General features: G+C 36.4%; 1 protein-coding gene across 1 annotated transcript in view; it reads left to right on the top strand.

Annotated features, from left to right (window-relative positions):
• The first annotated feature begins 5068 nt into the window (after nt 1-5068).
• IFT56 (intraflagellar transport 56) overlaps nt 5069-17546 on the top strand; it is a 37062-nt gene continuing 24584 nt past the window's right edge. The window contains 7 exon segments of the mRNA XM_039861080.1: nt 5069-5453; nt 5994-6131; nt 8273-8365; nt 9855-9969; nt 11470-11525; nt 12143-12288; nt 13231-13402. Of these exon segments, the coding sequence (XP_039717014.1) occupies nt 5451-5453; nt 5994-6131; nt 8273-8365; nt 9855-9969; nt 11470-11525; nt 12143-12288; nt 13231-13402 (723 nt within the window). The 5' untranslated portion in view covers nt 5069-5450.

Genomic DNA, 17546 nt, shown 5'->3' with positions numbered 1-17546 from the left:
CTAGAACCAGTTAAAACAGCCTACTTAAATTTAATAACTTAGAGTTTGACCATGGTAACTTTATTTCTTCACTCTATTCCTCAACTATGTGTTAAGTGCTTTTATAACATGAAGACTTAAATAAAATGTGACATATCCATACAATGGAATATTATTCAGCTATAAAAAAGAATGAGGCACCGGTACATGTTAATGACATGGGTGAGCCTTGGAAACATTACACTAAATGAAAGAAGCCAAACATATATAATCACATATTGTATGATTCCACTTATATGAAATGCCCAGAACAGGCAAATCCACATAGACAGAAAATAAAGCAATGATTGCCAGGAGCCAGGGGGTGGAGGAATGGGGAGTGACTGCTAATGAGTACAAATTTCTTTTGGGGGTGACAAAATGTTCTAAACTTAGATAATGGTGATGGGCAATCTTGTGAATGTATTAAAACCACTAAATGGTACACTTTAAATAGTGAATTTTATGGATTTTATGGTAGGCCAATTATATCTCATTAAAAAATAATAAGACTGAAGCACATATAATAGCACCAATGGTGCTCAGCATTATTCTAAGTGCTTTCTGTATATAATTCATTTAACTACTGAAGGGGAGCAGAGTTTTGCCACCCCAAAATATGCCTTTTTGGGGATATCCATTATATTAAGCTGGTTATTTTTAAGAAAAAAAAGGCTCAAGAAGAAACTCTGACTCCCTGCTAACTGCCTAAAAGAATTTAGATAGAGGCTCTGTTCCAGGAAGGGAGTTATCATACAGATAACTACAGTTCAATATGAACTAAGTGTGACAGACAGGGAGGAACCTAGCAAAGCCTGTTTGATCAAAGTCCTCTCTGTGTCCCATTGTTAAAGATGGCCCAGTAAACATCTGTCTCCATGTGAGTTGGTTTTCTCCCCTTTAAAGTCTCAAACCACAGACCCCTCTTTCTCTTTAGCTCAAGATAAGCACATAAGCCTTACCTGCCTGATTTGTCCTTGGGTCCCAGATTCTTATAGAACCCCCTTATGTACAAACATAATAAATTTGGTTATTTTCTCCTGTTAATCTGTCTTGTGTCAATTCAATTATTAGACCAGACAGAAGAACTTAGAAAGGCATAAAAATGTTTCCTCCTCTACACTTTCATAATCAATGGACCTAGGAGGTAGGTACTATTACTATCATTACCAAGTGAGGAAACTGAGACACAGATAGGTTAAGTGACTTGCCCAGGTCACACAGCTAAAGCAAGTGATAGAGCCAAGAACTGAACCCAAGCAGTCTATCTCCAGAGGCTGCATGCACACTTAGCCACTACATTACACTACCTCTAGCTTGTAAATAATCTCAGGTGAGTCTTAAGCATATCAGTGAGATGAGTTTTCTTACCTCAGAAAACAAAAACTCAGATTAAGTAACATGTTCAAGGTCACACAGGTAGGAGGAATTAGAGGTGGGGGGAGGCAGGTTCTAATTCAGGTCTTGCTGATTCCAAAGCATACAACCCTATGTTACCTTCAGCTATTGCTACAGGCTGGGTGACTAGGGGATGAACTGAGCTAGGCCTCCTCAGGATCTCACACCTCAGCCACCGGCTGATGAATTGCAAAGACTGTTATTTTTCTTATTTACATTTTATTATGTTTATATTGCTTTCCAATTTTCCAATGATCTTTCCACCAAATAAATAATTGCATTAATAATCAGAAGTTGAAAATTATTTTTCTCTGTATCTTCACAGAGACAAATCCATTTAATTCTAACTGGTATATATAAAAGTTACCTTTTATATTTCAATAAATATTAACTATCATATCTTTAGCTCTCTTCAGTTAAAAAATTGGTCATCAAGGAGAACTTGGGAGTTTTTAAGTAGATGTCTCTTTTTCATTTTGGATTATGGAAAATTCATACACAAAAGTAAAATGGTAAAATAAACACTCATGTACTCATCACCTAGCTTCAACATTTATCACCTATAGATTTCTTATTAGCTAGTTCTCCAATTTATTAGTAGTACAGCCATGACTATATTATACTTTAGTACTTACTGGTTAAATAAATTTTTAAAAAGCAAAATGTTAATAGGTGTTTCTTGCTTATAAATTTATAGATAATTTACATTTTATCCATTTTAATTCTCAGTAACTTCCAAATTTTCTATAGTAAATACGTAGTCCTTTTATAAGTTTTAAAAATAAGTTATTTTAAAATAATAGAAAAACATATTTATTAAGGACTATATTTTCAAATGTTTAATCCCAGAGTCATTCTTTCTCTTGCTTAAAACAGTCAAAAAGGGGTCCTCCCTCTATGAGCCCATGTAACTCGCTAGGAGGGAGTGAAATAAAATTTGTTTTTAAACATTCCTTTTGACGGTAAGTTAGAATATTCGTGAAGCCAGTGAACAAAAGAATGAAAGAACCAAGCACTCAATAGAGCTGATGAACAGAGTTACCGTGGTTCTATAGCAGAAATGCTGAGGGTTCTTCTTTTCATGGGACTTTTTCCTTAAGGAAAACCCACCCTAGCAAAAAAAAAAAAAAAAGCCAAATTTTCTTACTGTCTTTTACATTCCCTCTGATGAATAATGAGGCCATGATTCCTAGGACCCAGAGTCAGTATCACTGTGCATCAGGGCTAAATTGTAGTAACAGTGACTCTAGAACATCACTCTGAGCTCAAAGTTGGATTATTTCTTTTAAAAAACCCCACAGATAGAGTGAGATGCAAGTTACACATCATAAAATTCCTGTTTTAAGTGTATATACAATTCAATGTTTTTAGTAAATTTACATAGTATACGACCAAGATCACAATATGAATTACTTTTTACAATCCTTCAGAAACTTCTGTTCTATTGCAACTGCAATAAAATTGCAAGTTCCAACTTTGCCTCTTACCCATGCAGCCAGCTATTGTGTGTTTATGTTATTATGTGTTTCATAACACCTGGGTGAGTCTTAGAGCTGTAGGTGAGAATAACTACTTCTCGAGCACACTCAATGCCATATTCTACCCTTCATAATTGCAGCTACAGTTCAAACAGCCTCTGCAGGGATTTAGAGGCTTAAAGCAGTATCTCAAACTGCTGAAAAATAGAGGTCACTTCAATAGATTTAGCAAGTTCAACAGGGTTGTTTACGGTATTATCAGCAATGCTGTCCCTAGACCCTGATGTGAACGGCTCCTGCTCTGGACTCTGACCGCACCCTATACCAGATGTAAAGAGGCCATGGAGCTAAGGGGTTGTTAAATTAAAAAAAAAAAATTTAACTTCCACAGTTGAAAGTCTTTTTAAAAGAATTTATCAGCCCATTGCTAGGGGAAAAAAAAAAAGACCAGTCTTGGGGCATGAAGTCCAAACCACCAGCAGCATGGCTAGGTAGGAAAGACAACATGTCCATCATTTTTGCAAGATTTTTATACATCAGGTAGCGGGGAGAAAGATGTAAGCTGGTCTGAAAGGATTTTTATTAGCTGAAGACAAAGGGGATGGGAGAAGGTGAAGCAGGAGCTAGTTGCAAGGAAGAAGAGTCCACTCCTGTGATTGGCTGTGGGCAGCACACTGGAAAGTTCATGTGCAAATAAGTGGAGGGTCCTGGGGTTCTATGGAGTCTGGCTAGTCTCTCTTTAGGATAATTGGGGAAATGGCCACCTGGAAATTAATCCTAAATTCCAACAGATATACAGGAATATGAGCAGTCTTTTGTCAGAGCTGGTCCACAGGTTAACTGTTAACAGTTTTTCTCTTTCTCCAGCCGCTGTAATTTAATTTAGAACATCTCTGAATTTTTTTCTCTTCAGAGTTCTTGCAACCCTCCTCACTATGCTGTGGTGTCCGGGACTCTGAATTCCCTTCCCATACAACTCCAAGCCTATTTCCCAGCCTTAGATTTGACCTCCCTTTAAGTCTGTCAGGGGGTGACAACTCACAGGCCAGTGGGTGACTAGAGCTTGCATCTGTTGTCTGGGTATCCACACACATGTGCAAAGCCCCTCATGGTGCAGGGTGGAGCCTGAGCTGAGAAGAGAAGGGTCTGGACTGAGGGCTGGTGTTGGCTCTCTCCACACCGTCACCTGCAGCACAGAATTCTGAGAGACGGAGAATTCTAAATTGAAGCCTGACCTTCAGGATGGTATATTTGTCAAGGTTGGAGAATTCCAAATTGAAGCCTGACCTTCAGGATGGTATATTTGTTAAGGTAGGAGGACAACACACTGTAACAGTTTGTTAGGCTGATATATAAAATGTTTCAATATTTAGACATATGGTATGTAGACCTCTGTTTATATTATTTAATTTATATGAAAAGTCCAGAAGAGGCAAATTCATACAGAAAATAGATTAGTAGTTGCCACAGGCTGGGAGGTGATGGGGGCAGGTGTATAGTGCTGGTGAATTTGTACATCTCTGAAGTCTGTGCATATTCCTATCTGTATGTGTCTTTACATATCTATATTTGTTTGTATACAAAAGTATGTATATATATACACACACACACATATATACACACACATATATATATACACATATATATATGAATTAAGATATGTAGTCATTTACTCTCTAAGTGATTGCGGGGCAGGGCGTAATGGAGCACGAAGAAGATGCTAAAAGAAACTAAGAAATCATATCTGCCTTCTCTGAGCTTATGGTATAGTTGAGTCTACATAGGGCTAGTTATTTTGAATGGTATGTAATGTGATTCAACCATGCCATAACTACCTATAAACCGGGAGAATTACTGCCCTTCTCCAGACGTTAGTTCCTTAGTCTGTTCTGAGGGTTGAACTGGATGCCCTTTAAAGGTTTCATCCAGTTCTAACATTAGAACACCCTTTCAGCCGTGTTAGCTGGGCTCATGAGTAAAATAAAATCGTCCAATCAACACATATTTATTACGGTACCTTTTGTGTGTAGGTGTATCTATGGAAATAAGAAGTTGCATTTTGATGAACTCCCGCCTCCAAACATCAGCTTCCTCGGTTCAGCAGAATTTTTTTTCTAACCTTCCGGCACCCGCAGGAGAAGTAGATCATGTGTCAGTCAGCCCCGGGGGTTGCTATGGAGCCCAACGCGGTCCAAATCGGAAGTAGTCCTTGAAGATTACTTTCCCAAGAAACCATATTTGAAAATAATGCCATTCGAATTCGCTTTTTCCTAAAGTAAACTCATAAACAGAGATACAGTCAAACTCTCGCTCTCAGCACAGAAAACTACGTTCTCAAGAGAGGAACTTCCACTCGTGAAGCGGCGGCAGCGGCGTGGAACCAAAGAGCAGAAGGCACCGGTTCTCCCACGAGCGCTTCTCTGGAACGGACCAGGCTCCCCACTCCGCCCCCCGCGGGGTTGCCATGGAGACGGAGCGAGCTGTAGATGCGGAGGAGCGCTGAGGCCAGGCCCTTACTGTCTCTCTGCGGAGGGGGCTCACAGGACCGACGCCAAGATGGTTAGTGGCTCTGAACAGTGAGGGAGAATTTTGAATAAGTCCTGGACTGGAGATTAGAGGTTCCCAGTACACTTCTGGGTAAAATCTAGGAGTGTCAGCGGAGGATGATCTATCTCCCTGTCCTCCCCGTCTTCCCACAGGGGACAGGGATGCAGCTGTAAATACTTTGAAGCTTTCTTCCCTCCTGCTTCTCGATTTCCCCACACCTGAGTTGTGCGTGGGATGAAAAGCAGACCAAGGGAAAGCTGAGATGACCGAAGCTGCACGAAAGCATCTCTTACTTCCCTCTAATTGGAGAAGACAAAGAAGTTGAGAGTAGCTATTTGGTTCAGCTTAAGTACAGGGTGGAACCTGCTTAAGTACTCTAAGTAGCCAGTAGAAGTGCCCTTTTAGTAAAATACGTGTTACTAAAAGAGTTCGAATAGGCTTTCCTGGGGTTCGTTTTTAAGGATTTGACTTATAAATCCCGGAGTTGTCACTCACCGTTTAAAACTGACCATCTGAATTGGTTCATACAGATGTCTGTTGTTTCTTTCACAGATGCTTTCAAGGGCCAAACCTGCTGTAGGCGGAGACCTACCGCACACTGACAAAAGAAAGAAGAAAGGTAGGAAGATTCCAAAACTCGAGGAGCTACTTTCACAAAGAGATTTCACTGGAGCTATTACCCTATTGGAGGTAATGTCCAATGTCCAAAGAAGGTTGCTTCTTAGGAGGTGAATACTAGAATATAGACGAATGTTTGGGTGAATGCTGGTTGCTCTGCTGTTGGAACAGGGGGGGTGCATTCTGAGGGTTCCTGTAAATCTAGCCAGGCACAGATTACAGGTTCCAGACTTAACTGTAAATCTGATTAAAGATGAACTAAAAAAGATAGATTTATTTATTGAGGGACATTTTAAATTATGTCTAGTCCCTCCGATGGTGAATCCAACCTAAAAATATGGAGGGTCATTTAATGCGACAACAGTTCACACATTATTTATCCCAACCCCTGACCAATTTATGATTTATACCTATTATGTATTATAAAAGTTTGATGAAACTTAAATCTACTATGCTTCATGCTTATTGTATAAAATAGTATATCTTCAGAAAATATTTCGACCTATGTGGCAGTAGTACTCAACTTTTAATATGCATCAGAATTACCTGCAGTGCTTATTAAAATGTATATTCCTGGGCTTCTGCCTTAGGGACTCTGATTATTTACAGGATAAGTCTTCAGTGATACTTAGGAACCTGCATTTTAGGCAAGTACCCAAAGTGTTTCTGACGTAGATGGTTCAAGGACACTGCACTTTGAGAAAGTGCTTTGTGAGAAGCACATGCTGTAGGAGAATGAAGGAGTGCACCAAAGAATGAAGAGATAATGTTTGACAGCAAGCTTGGTTACGTTATGCCACGGTCATTTCTCCAGAGCACTACTCCAGACATATTACTGATAATCTATCAGCAATAACTGTTTTAAGTAGCTTTATATATCTTTCTTAGTCTTCCACGGATAGTGCTACACTTCTTCCTAGTGCGCCGGTACTGAGCACATTGTTTAACTTTTTGTATCAGCCTTCTCATCTTTAAAGTGGGGAGTTAACATGGAAGGACCATCTAGCTCGGTAAATCAGTGAGTGGACTGAGTGGTAGGTATATGTCTACATTTTTTCAGTCACTGTTTTTCTTCTCTCTTTCCTTTAAGGCAATGACCACATTTTCCTTCTTGTGTAAGTTCACACTGCCTTTAAGTAGCCAGTAGAAGTGCCATGATGTGTGGAAATGAGAACTTCCATGGTTTGGGATGAAGAAGTCTCATGAGCTCTCCTAAATTCCTGCGGCAAATTCAGGGAGACCTCAAATAAGATTTTTTTTCAGACTTAAGACACTGAACTTAAGTTCATAACATTTGATGAGAGGAGGATTTGTGATATAATGGAGTTAGCTACAGGAGTAAGTTGTTATCCCAAACAAGAAGGTACCAAAGGATATCTTCATCTTGTAATAACTATGGCACCTAAAGTTCTGTAGCAATATCTGTAAATGTGTTTCACTATTTAATTTTTCACCCATGTTTTTGATTTATCACTCTGTGGAATGAAAAACTCTCACCTTATTATGGTAGTTCAGACTTTACCTTCAGAGTTTCAATCCTTTCCTCCAAAACAAGACTTTTCTTTTATGGGGTGATGAATTCATATATATTTATTCATAGTGGACATATATGATGCCAGTATTCTGAACATCCTTAACTCTTCTAAGTCCTGGTTAGCTTGGTCAAGGGTCATAGAATGATTTAATGGCTTGTCTTCAGTGAATGGTTATAACCTATGAGTAAATACATGTGTGTACTAGTAGGACAGATTTGAAGCATGAGAGTGAATGCAGCAGAGCATGGAGGGTGAGAACATGGGCTTTGGAGTCAAATATTATGTTAAGTCCCTGCCACCACACTTACTGGCTGTGTGGCCTTGAGTTTATTGCTTAATCTCTCTAACCTTCAGTTATTTGCAACTAAATATTTCACATACTTCTCATGTTCATTATACATCATCCAGAATTGTTATGAGGATCGCATTTAAATATTTTCTGGGCTGAGGTGAGAAAAATAAATGAAAAGTTTGAAAAATATTAATTTCTATGACAGTTAGAAAGTAATTGTGCTGAGTTCTGTAGGTATAAATTTAATTAAACTGGGTATTTATTAGCTTCTATTACTTACGATTTCTTATTATTCATCAGTCACTTAATGTAGCATGTTTTTAAAACAGAGGGCTTACTTTTAAAAGTTTTTCTTTTTTTTTTTTTAATGAAATTTTAACCTGAAGTTCAAACGTCATGTTGGGGAACAAGAAGAAGATACTAATTTATGGATTGGATACTGTGCTTTTCACCTGGGAGACTACAAGAGAGCTTTGGAGGTTAGTAAAAAAATATATATATACATAACAGAAGGGCTTTGAAAATGTTATGAAGCTTTGTATTATAATAATACATGCTCATGATAAAATAACATAGAAGGGAACAAAGGAAAAAAAAGTCATCCCGTATGCTATCCCCAGTTCTACTTCTTTGTTAATGGATAAACCATTAGCTATTTTTTGATGCGTTGCTTCAGAAATCTTCTGTATACGTTCAAGTAGGTATATATATCTTGTTTATTTTTTGCGTTTAGACATAAACTAATGAGGTTATACAATGTATTAACATCTATATTTCTTAAGTAAGTCTCCAGGAGAAGAAAAATATACCATTTTGAGAGAAAAATTTTCATGAGTCTTTTCTTAAAAGAAGTTCCTTTTTATTTTATTTGGTTATATTTGCACATAGTAAAAGATATATATTTTTGCAAGTATAGTTTTAGAAGTTGTTTTTCTTGGTCATTGTCAACCCTACCTATCTAATGAACAGTCTGTAGGATTATAGATCTAAATAAAATTATAGACGTGTTATGTCAAGCAATTTTTAATTCATAAATGAAATTTTTAAAACATTTCCCATATGTTCTTACTCCCAAAATGTAATCTAAGGATACTTAAAGAACGTACATAATTAAGATCCAAGCTCAGGTAATGAGGAGATAAGATCAAGAACAAAAGCAACAAAATCAGTGAAGGAAAAGGGAAGATGTGAAAAGGATGGAATAGAGGCTGGTAGTATTTGTGAAGATGTAAGAGAAAGGGAGTAACCCAAATGTAGTAAGAAAAAGAAACAAAGGCATCTGGTGAAGACTGATAAATACTAAGAGTATACAGAAAGTGTAGCTGACAGTGAATCTCAGAAAGGGTCCTTGGAAAGAAAAAATATATCCTTTAAAAATATAAAGCCAAATAAACAAAGCTAGAAAACAATTAGAATGAATTGGAATTTGTAGTATACTAAGGTTATCAGATTTTAAATTCACTGAACCTATGCATTTTTAATCAGGTCTCTTTTGTATGTCTTTTTAAGTTAGCAAAAATAAAATATATTAGTTACTTTTCCTCTCCATGGTTAGCCCATATAAGTGTTAAAGGAGAAGAAAAATACATGTAAAATTATATGGACAATGGCCTTGCATAGATAGGTTTGAGCTTTAGCTCCAGTGTTTAATCTTACAAGTATAGAAGAGTTACTCATGTAGAATTCCCTAAATGTGAAGCTGCCCAGTCTCAGTAAGAAATCCTAATCTTGGAAGCTAAGCAGGGTCGGGCCTGGTTAGTACTTGGATGGGAGACCACCTAAGAATACCAGGTGCTGTAGGCATTAAAAATAGATAGATAGATAGATAGATAGATAGATAGATAGATAGATAGATAGATAGATAGAATTTAAAAACTTAAAAAAAAAGAAATCCTATTCCATTATAGAAAGATGGCCTGTCGATTGCTTAACTGTCAAAAGGAGATCACTGCTTAACATAAATTTCAGGAATATGAAAATGCAACAAAGGAGGAAAATTGCAATCCTGAAGTCTGGGTGAACCTAGCCTGTACCTACTTTTTTCTCGGAATGTATAAACAAGCCGAAGCTGCTGGATTTAAAGGTAAAATGGGCCCTTTTAATATCTAGTACTCATCACTAATAGTAAGAGTCATTTCAGAGATTTAAAAATTGGTTACTTTTTCTGTTGAGCAAAAACCAATTGACATTAGAAAGCTAAAAAATAGCTTTGCTCCTCAAGAATCGTGGATTTGAACAACTTTATGTTTAAAGGGAGTAAATATCTGTGCTGCTTCCTCTCCCCAGCCTGGCTCCCCAGAAGCTACAGCTTCTGGCAGAAGAATGAGAGAAGAAAAAGGGGAAGATGTCTTTCTTTCTTAAGCCCCATCATAGTAGGATATTCACCATGTTGGTAGGAGTTGGGTATATTTATTCAGGCTCTAATGGATGTGGATTTTAAGGCTGCTTTTCCTGCTTTTGAGTGAGAAGCCAGGTAATTTCAGTTTGAAAAATTCCAATGTCTTTCGTTTTGCTTTACTTGTCATAACAGTCATCTTAGGAGAACTGGACTCAAATTGGCAAATGAGAGTAGGACAAAGGGAAACATGTAGGACAAAGAGAAGAAAGATTAAGAATGATTAGAGTATGAATCAAATTAAATTCAAAAGACTATAGGGAATGTAGGTAAGAGAATGTTTGTTAGGAAATTTGTTAGGTAAGAGTATATTCCAGGGTAGAATTCTTAGTGAATTAACTGACATATACACATTTATAAAGACTTCATACTCAAAGTCATGCATAATGTGGAACTTGAAGCCTTTCTTGATTTGTACCCAAATTGTTTCATATGTACTAATGTAATTTTTCCTAATTTAGTTAGAAGGGCCTTTAAGTTACTTTATCTCATGTTTCTAGACTTTACCTGTGCCTAGAACAGTGTTAGACACATAGAAGGTGATCAAGGTAGCTATCTGTCTTTCCATATATGTTTTTCTTTTTTATACACTAACATATGACTTTTTTGCATAGAGATATAAGATTGGGTTTCCAGAATTAGGAAAATTCTCCAAGAGTGCAAAGGGGATTTCGAACTTGAAAAGTGTTAACCTTTTTGCTTGGCTACCTGTTTCATTTTGGCAGATTATCATGCTAGAAGATCTGTGGAGTAGGGGCTGGGTAGAATTTTAGAAAATATAGCAGTGTAATTGTGGAAAACGAGATTTCAGAAGGAATTGACAAGGAATACTGGAAAGAACAGCTGACCGAGAGTGGGTTCCTTCACGCGCTGAGATGACCGTAACTATTTGTTTTCAGTCTTTGGTTAGTGAACAACACAGCGAAGGGTTGTGTGTGTGGACTGCTGTAGTCTGAGTCACCATAATAGAACCAGGGAGAACGTTTTTCTTCTGGTTCTCGATACTGTTGCTGCTACTGCAGGTACAGACTAGACTAGAATAACATATATTATATAGCAGAGACATATCAGGAGCAGATAAGGATTATGGAAGATTTATCTGAGTCTCATGTCATTCCTGCATGGGACTAAGTGCCATAAACAATTGAGTTCTGTAATAAGCAGCTTAGTTTTTTTTTTTTTTTTCAGCTCAAAAAGCCCGACTTTGAAGAAACACACGCCTCCTCTTTCACTTGGCTCACAAGGTATTCTCATTTCAGACTTTTTGTTTTTAAAATATCTTTTTCTTTTTTTTTTTCCATTACCAACAATGGTGAAAAATAATTAACTAGAAATTCTTGTTCCGTCAGTCTAGTGGATTAAAAGTTTCGTTATGAATGTCTTTCTTTATCTGTAAAAGTTCTGTTTGGCACAATGTCTACTTTGTCACATTTGTATAGCTACACCAGCTCTCTTGGTTACTATTTGCCTATCCTATCTCTTTATATCCTTTTACTTTCTACCTTTCTGTGTCCTTATAACTTAAATGTCTCTCTTATAAACTGCATATGAAAAAAGATCAAGAGACATAGAAAAAAAAAGGAAAGGGAGAAAATATAAAGAAAGACATAGAAAAGAAAAAAAAGGTAAGAGGAAGTGGGCGGTCATGTAATTAATATGAGCTGTGACTTAAAGGCTTTCATGGTCAAGGCAATGCCTCCGGAGGCTATTTCCATTCTTCCTCTGAAGGAGAAATAAAGGAGAAGACAGGAAACTAAAGGAAAGTAGGGAGCACAGAGAGTTAAACAGCTGAAGGTATTGATTTCTCTGACTGTACTCTAATGTGAATCTTTATAAGTCTTTTTCTCCCTCACAATTTTAGTTTAATGATGAGAAGAAGTTGATGAACTTTCATCAGAATCTCCAGGATATCACAGAAGATCAACTCAGTTTGGCTTCAATCCACTATATGCGCTCTCACTATCAAGAAGCTATTGATATTTATAAGCGAATACTGCTAGATAACAGGTCTGTGTCCCTTTACGCCTACTCAAAATCTCATTCCATTAGTTTCTTTTGTAGCTTGTTTGGCTGAGGACCTGGTGTCCTTAGGATATAGAATCACCATGTGTTCAAATCTGTGTAGCTGATAATCCAGTGAGATTAATACATCCTTATTGTCTCGACCAAGGTTTATCCACCTTTATTTCGTTATCACCCTGCCAAGGAGCATTTTTAGACTCTTGTTTTTCCTGATCGCCCTCCCATGAAATTTTAATACCACAGATATACTGTATATCTGTTTATGTACTATATGAGTATGTAGTCTTCATACATAAAATGAGTACAATTTCCTACCTCCTTATAAGAACCAATTTTTGCCCCTTTGGAATGATAACCCTGTTGAAGATGCACAGTCTAGATGTATCAATTTCAGTGTAATGATTACATTGTGGGTAACTCACTGACAAAATTAGAGAGAAACAATTCTGAAAAATTAACATTCCAACTTTATCACGGACCACTTGGCCTCTGTCCCATGTCCCCAAATTATCTCATCCATGTCCCTTCTTCCTTCTTTTGCTTTATCTTTACATTCTCCCACCCATTCCCATTTTCAGTCTTCGAGTCTACTTGCCTTGTCTGTCTGTCCTCTCTGTATGGTATGTGTTTATTTGTGTTTATGCTCAATTACAGCATATGTTAGTTTTCAACTCCTACATGAACAGGTAGGAATTGAACTTTTCTTTTTGTCCTCTCGTTGTCATCAGTTCTTATATCAAAACTCCCCAAACATGAGAATACAAAAGAGAAATATCGTACTGATTATATCTTGCCTTCTTTCTTCAAAAGGAAAATTCATATTCTCTTTGCCTTGCTATTCATTTGAGCCATTAAAAAAGTCTTTGTAGTTTGACATTTCTCTGAAGTAGACTTAAACCGTTAACTTGTAATTCTTTCATCTAACAGGGAGTACCTTGCCCTCAATGTTTATGTGGCCCTGTGTTACTACAAGTTGGATTACTATGATGTGTCTCAGGAAGTTCTGGCTGTTTACCTCCAACAAATCCCTGATAGTACCATCGCACTCAACCTTAAGGCCTGTAATCATTTCCGCCTTTACAACGGTAAAGCAGCCGAGGTAGTGATGGAAATTTGTTTTCAACTTAACTTAATTTCATTTGAATTACCCTCTATTTCCCAGGTTTTCATGACTATAATCTCTAACTCTTGATCAACATCCCTTTGTTATTGCCAGCGTCACTCTATAAGAGCCTAATTATTTCAGTATTTACACTGATCAAATCTAAAAAGAATATTGACTTCTGAATTCTCTGTGTGTGCCCGACATATTGTAGATGATCTTTACCTAGAAGCCTTACGTAACTCAAATACCAAACATTTTCACTTCTTCCTCTAAAATATGCTTGAGGCTCTGTGGTTCAATGTCAGGAATATGTAATTCACATCAGAACCTGGGACATCCATACCTCTCTTCTCTTCATCCCCCATCTAACCATTCACCAGTTCCCATCAGTTCTATGTCCTCGATATCTCCGTTATCCACCCTCCTTTCTCTTTTGCCACTGTTCTAGTCCTCGTCTCTTATTTCAGTGCTTTCCCTGACACTAGTCTCGTCCTCTCCAGTCCAGCCACTGAGTTTGTTCCATACACCATACTCTCCTGCTACCACGGCTTTGCATACACCATTCCCATTTCCCGGAATGTCTTTCTCTGCTGATACACCTCAGTGTCTCCTGTAAGGTTACCTCAAACAGCAATAGTGGTAGACATTTTATAAATATGTAGAAATTAGGTAGTTACAGGCACTGTGCAGAACACTTTATATTTATTATTTAGTTTCCCTAACTGTCCCGTGGATAAATTCTGTTATAGCTCTCTTTTTATGAGAAACTGAGAGTGTACAGGAGGCCATATAGGGGACCCCCTTTTATTTAACATTTTATGTATATACACACACATGCATACACATATATACATACATATAGATATAGATATAAATACATAGTTAGACAGCATGTTCTATACTACATCTATATACAGTTTCAGGTATATATATAATATGTGTACATATGCATATTTATGTATATACTTTATACAGATATATTTTTAGGTTAACCCTATGAGGGGGCCATGCTTGGACATTACTACCTTAGCCATTACTTTAGTTAATGTCAGAAGCCACCAAAATTTAAAAGTAAAATTTCTGCACATGCTAAAATTTTTAAATCCCACCTTTGCCCTAAAAACAGTTCCAGATGGCATCATGCTGAAGCCAGCAAATTAACTATATCAAAGTAAAATTTATTGTGAAAACGAAATAGCAAGAAGCACTATGAACATGCTTCATGCTGACAGAAGAGTCATCTCCTGAGTAAAACAGCGTTTAGTAATGGGAGGGAGACAGGTGGGTAGAGAGCACGTGTCCTTAACACAAGCCCAGATTCACTTTTCATGGCTTATGTTGGAAAAAGTGGCCAGTTGTGGCAAAAGAAATGCCCATCAATTAAATTGCTCAGTATACAATCAGACAATCCATTTAAATATTATATAAAATACATTCTTGGGTATACTCATTTCAACTAAGGAGTCCCTTGAGTCTCCCTAATTGGCCAGTTTCCAGCATCAGCAGTTTAATAGTAAGCTGAGTTTGCGATTTGATCTCTTTCGAGTTTTCTTCATTAGTAAGAACAAATAAAAGAAATATATTCTTACCTTTCTACCTTGAGTCAGTCTTGGGGACTTTGCCAATTTTGATATAAGGTCCAATATACTAAATGTTAACATTTTATCTGCACGTGTTCTTTTCATAGTCTGGTATGAGTAGCACAGTTAACCAATATTCTGTAGGGCTTTTGCTGTCCAAGTCAGGTCACCAAACTGCACTTCCCAATGAAAAAGGCATGCTTTTTCGTTTACAATCATTTCAGTGCAGTTTACATATTGATTTTATAATGTACTCCAGCAATAGATGACTCTGTCAGGTGTATCCTAAGAAACTTTTTTGTAGCAATAGGATGTAGTTTATGTTTACTTATGATAACTTTATTAAAACATCTACAATAAGGCATTCTTCTAGTAACTTGTATAATGGGTTCTATATTATATGGCTCGTTCTCTCCACAAACACCAACAGCATTCTGCTCTTCCGTAGTAAGCATGAAATAATATATAATGATAGACTTAATTCTTAATGTACTTTAAATAAGTTGCCCAAGATTTTACAAGAGGCATATTCAAGTCTCAAACCCTTTTTCATCTGATTTTGAAGTTCTCTTTTGAAGTTCTAGTCTTTTGATCCATTTTTCTGTTCCTGTTCTCAATACCATGTTGCCTTAACTACTACAGCTTTATAACAAATTTTCACAGGATGCAGTTAGCTAATATTCCATTTAAGATTTTTGCATCAATACTTATCAATTTGATTAATCTATAATTTCATTTTTTATTGATACAGATCTTGTCAGGTCTTGGTACAGAGGTTATACTAGCCTCATTAACCTAATGGAGAGAGACCATATGTTACTATTTTCTTCAAAAGTTTATACAGGTATACCCCAGAAATATTATGAGTTTAGTTTTAGATCACTGCAATAAAGCGTATATCACAATAAAGGAAGTCACACAAAATTTTTGGTTTTCCAGTGCATGTAAAAGTTATGTTTATACTATACTGTAGTCTATTAAGAGTACAGTAACATTATGTCTAAAAGACAATGTATATACCTTCACTTAAGAATACTTGATTGCTGAAAAAAAATGCTAACCATTATGTGAGCCTTCAGCAAGTCATAATGTTTTTGCTGGTAGACAGTCTTCCCATGATGTTGTTGGCTGCTGACTGATCAGGGTGGTGGCTGTGGCAATTTCTTGGCTAACTAGATGCTTAGCTTTTGGCTTATCTTGACTTTCAACTTGTCTTCTTCGCTAAGCTTAATTATTTCTAGCTTTTGATTTAAAGCGAGAGACATGCAACTCTACCTTTCACTCGAACACTTAGAGGCCATTGTAAGGTTATTAATTGGTCTAATTTCCATTGGTCTAATTTCAATGTCTCAGGCCCAAAGAGAGGGAGAGAGTCAAGGGAATGTCTGGTCAGTCAGAACACACACATCACTTATCATCTTATATAGACACGGTTTGTGGTGCTCCAAAACAATGAAAAAAGTAACATCAAAGATCACTGATCACAGATCACCATAACAATTATAATAATGATGAAAAAATGTAAAGTATTGCAAAAATTACCAAAATGTGACACAGAGACACAAAGTGAGAAAATGCTGTTGGAAAATAATGCCAATGCTTAATGCAGAGTTACACAAACATTTAATTTGTAAAAAAATGCAGTATCTGTAAAGCACAATAAAACGAAGCACAATAAAATGAGGTATGCCTGTATAAGACTGTCAGGATTTCTCAAATGTTTGCTAGAACTTATTGATGAAGTCATCTAGGCTTGGGAGGTTTGAAATTACTAATTCAATTTCTTTAATACTTGTAGGACTACTCATGTTTTCTATATCTTCTTGTATTATTTTTAGCGGGTTGTATTTTTCAAGAAGTTTGACCATTTCGTTTACAATTTTTTTAGTCTTTCAAAAAAACCCAACTTTTGTTTTTATTAATCTTCTTTATCGTTTAGTTGTTTTCTACTTTATTAATTTCTATACTTATTTTTGTCATTTCCTTCCTACTGTTTTCTCTCAGTGGGTTTGCTGTACTTTAAAAATTATTGAAATGGATGTTTAGCTTATTAATTTTCAGCCTTTCTTTTCTAAAATATTCATTTAAAGTAATAAATTTCCAAGTATAGCTTTAACTACATTCTAAGATTAAGTACACAATATAACTTCTAATTTCCAGTATGTTATTTTGAATTAATTAGAAGAATTCTTAATTTCCCAATACATGGAAAATTTTCTAGTTATCTTTTGGTTACAATTACTAACATGATTATATTGTTGCCTGAGAACATATCTTATATTATTTTAATCCTTTGGTATTTATTTCTTGAAGCTTGTTGTATGGCTCCAATATGTGGCCAGTGTTTCTAAGCTTTCCTTATGTACTTGAATGGAATGTGTACTCTGAAGTATTTGGTGTAGATTCCATATGTGTCCATTAAGTTAGTTTTTTATAATATATCAAAGCTTCTATCACTTTACTAATTTTGTTGTATCTGCTTACTGTTAATTACAGAGAAAAGTGTGTTAAAATCTCTTACTATGAATTTTTCTCTTCTGATACATTTCACTTTATAT

The sequence above is a fragment of the Pteropus medius genome, unplaced genomic scaffold (genome assembly GCF_902729225.1).
Source record: "Pteropus medius unplaced genomic scaffold, Ma_sr-lr_union100, whole genome shotgun sequence".
Taxonomy (NCBI): Eukaryota; Metazoa; Chordata; class Mammalia; order Chiroptera; family Pteropodidae; genus Pteropus; species Pteropus medius.
Note: the sequence above shows the minus strand (reverse complement) of the source record. Positions and strands in the feature narration are given on the sequence as shown.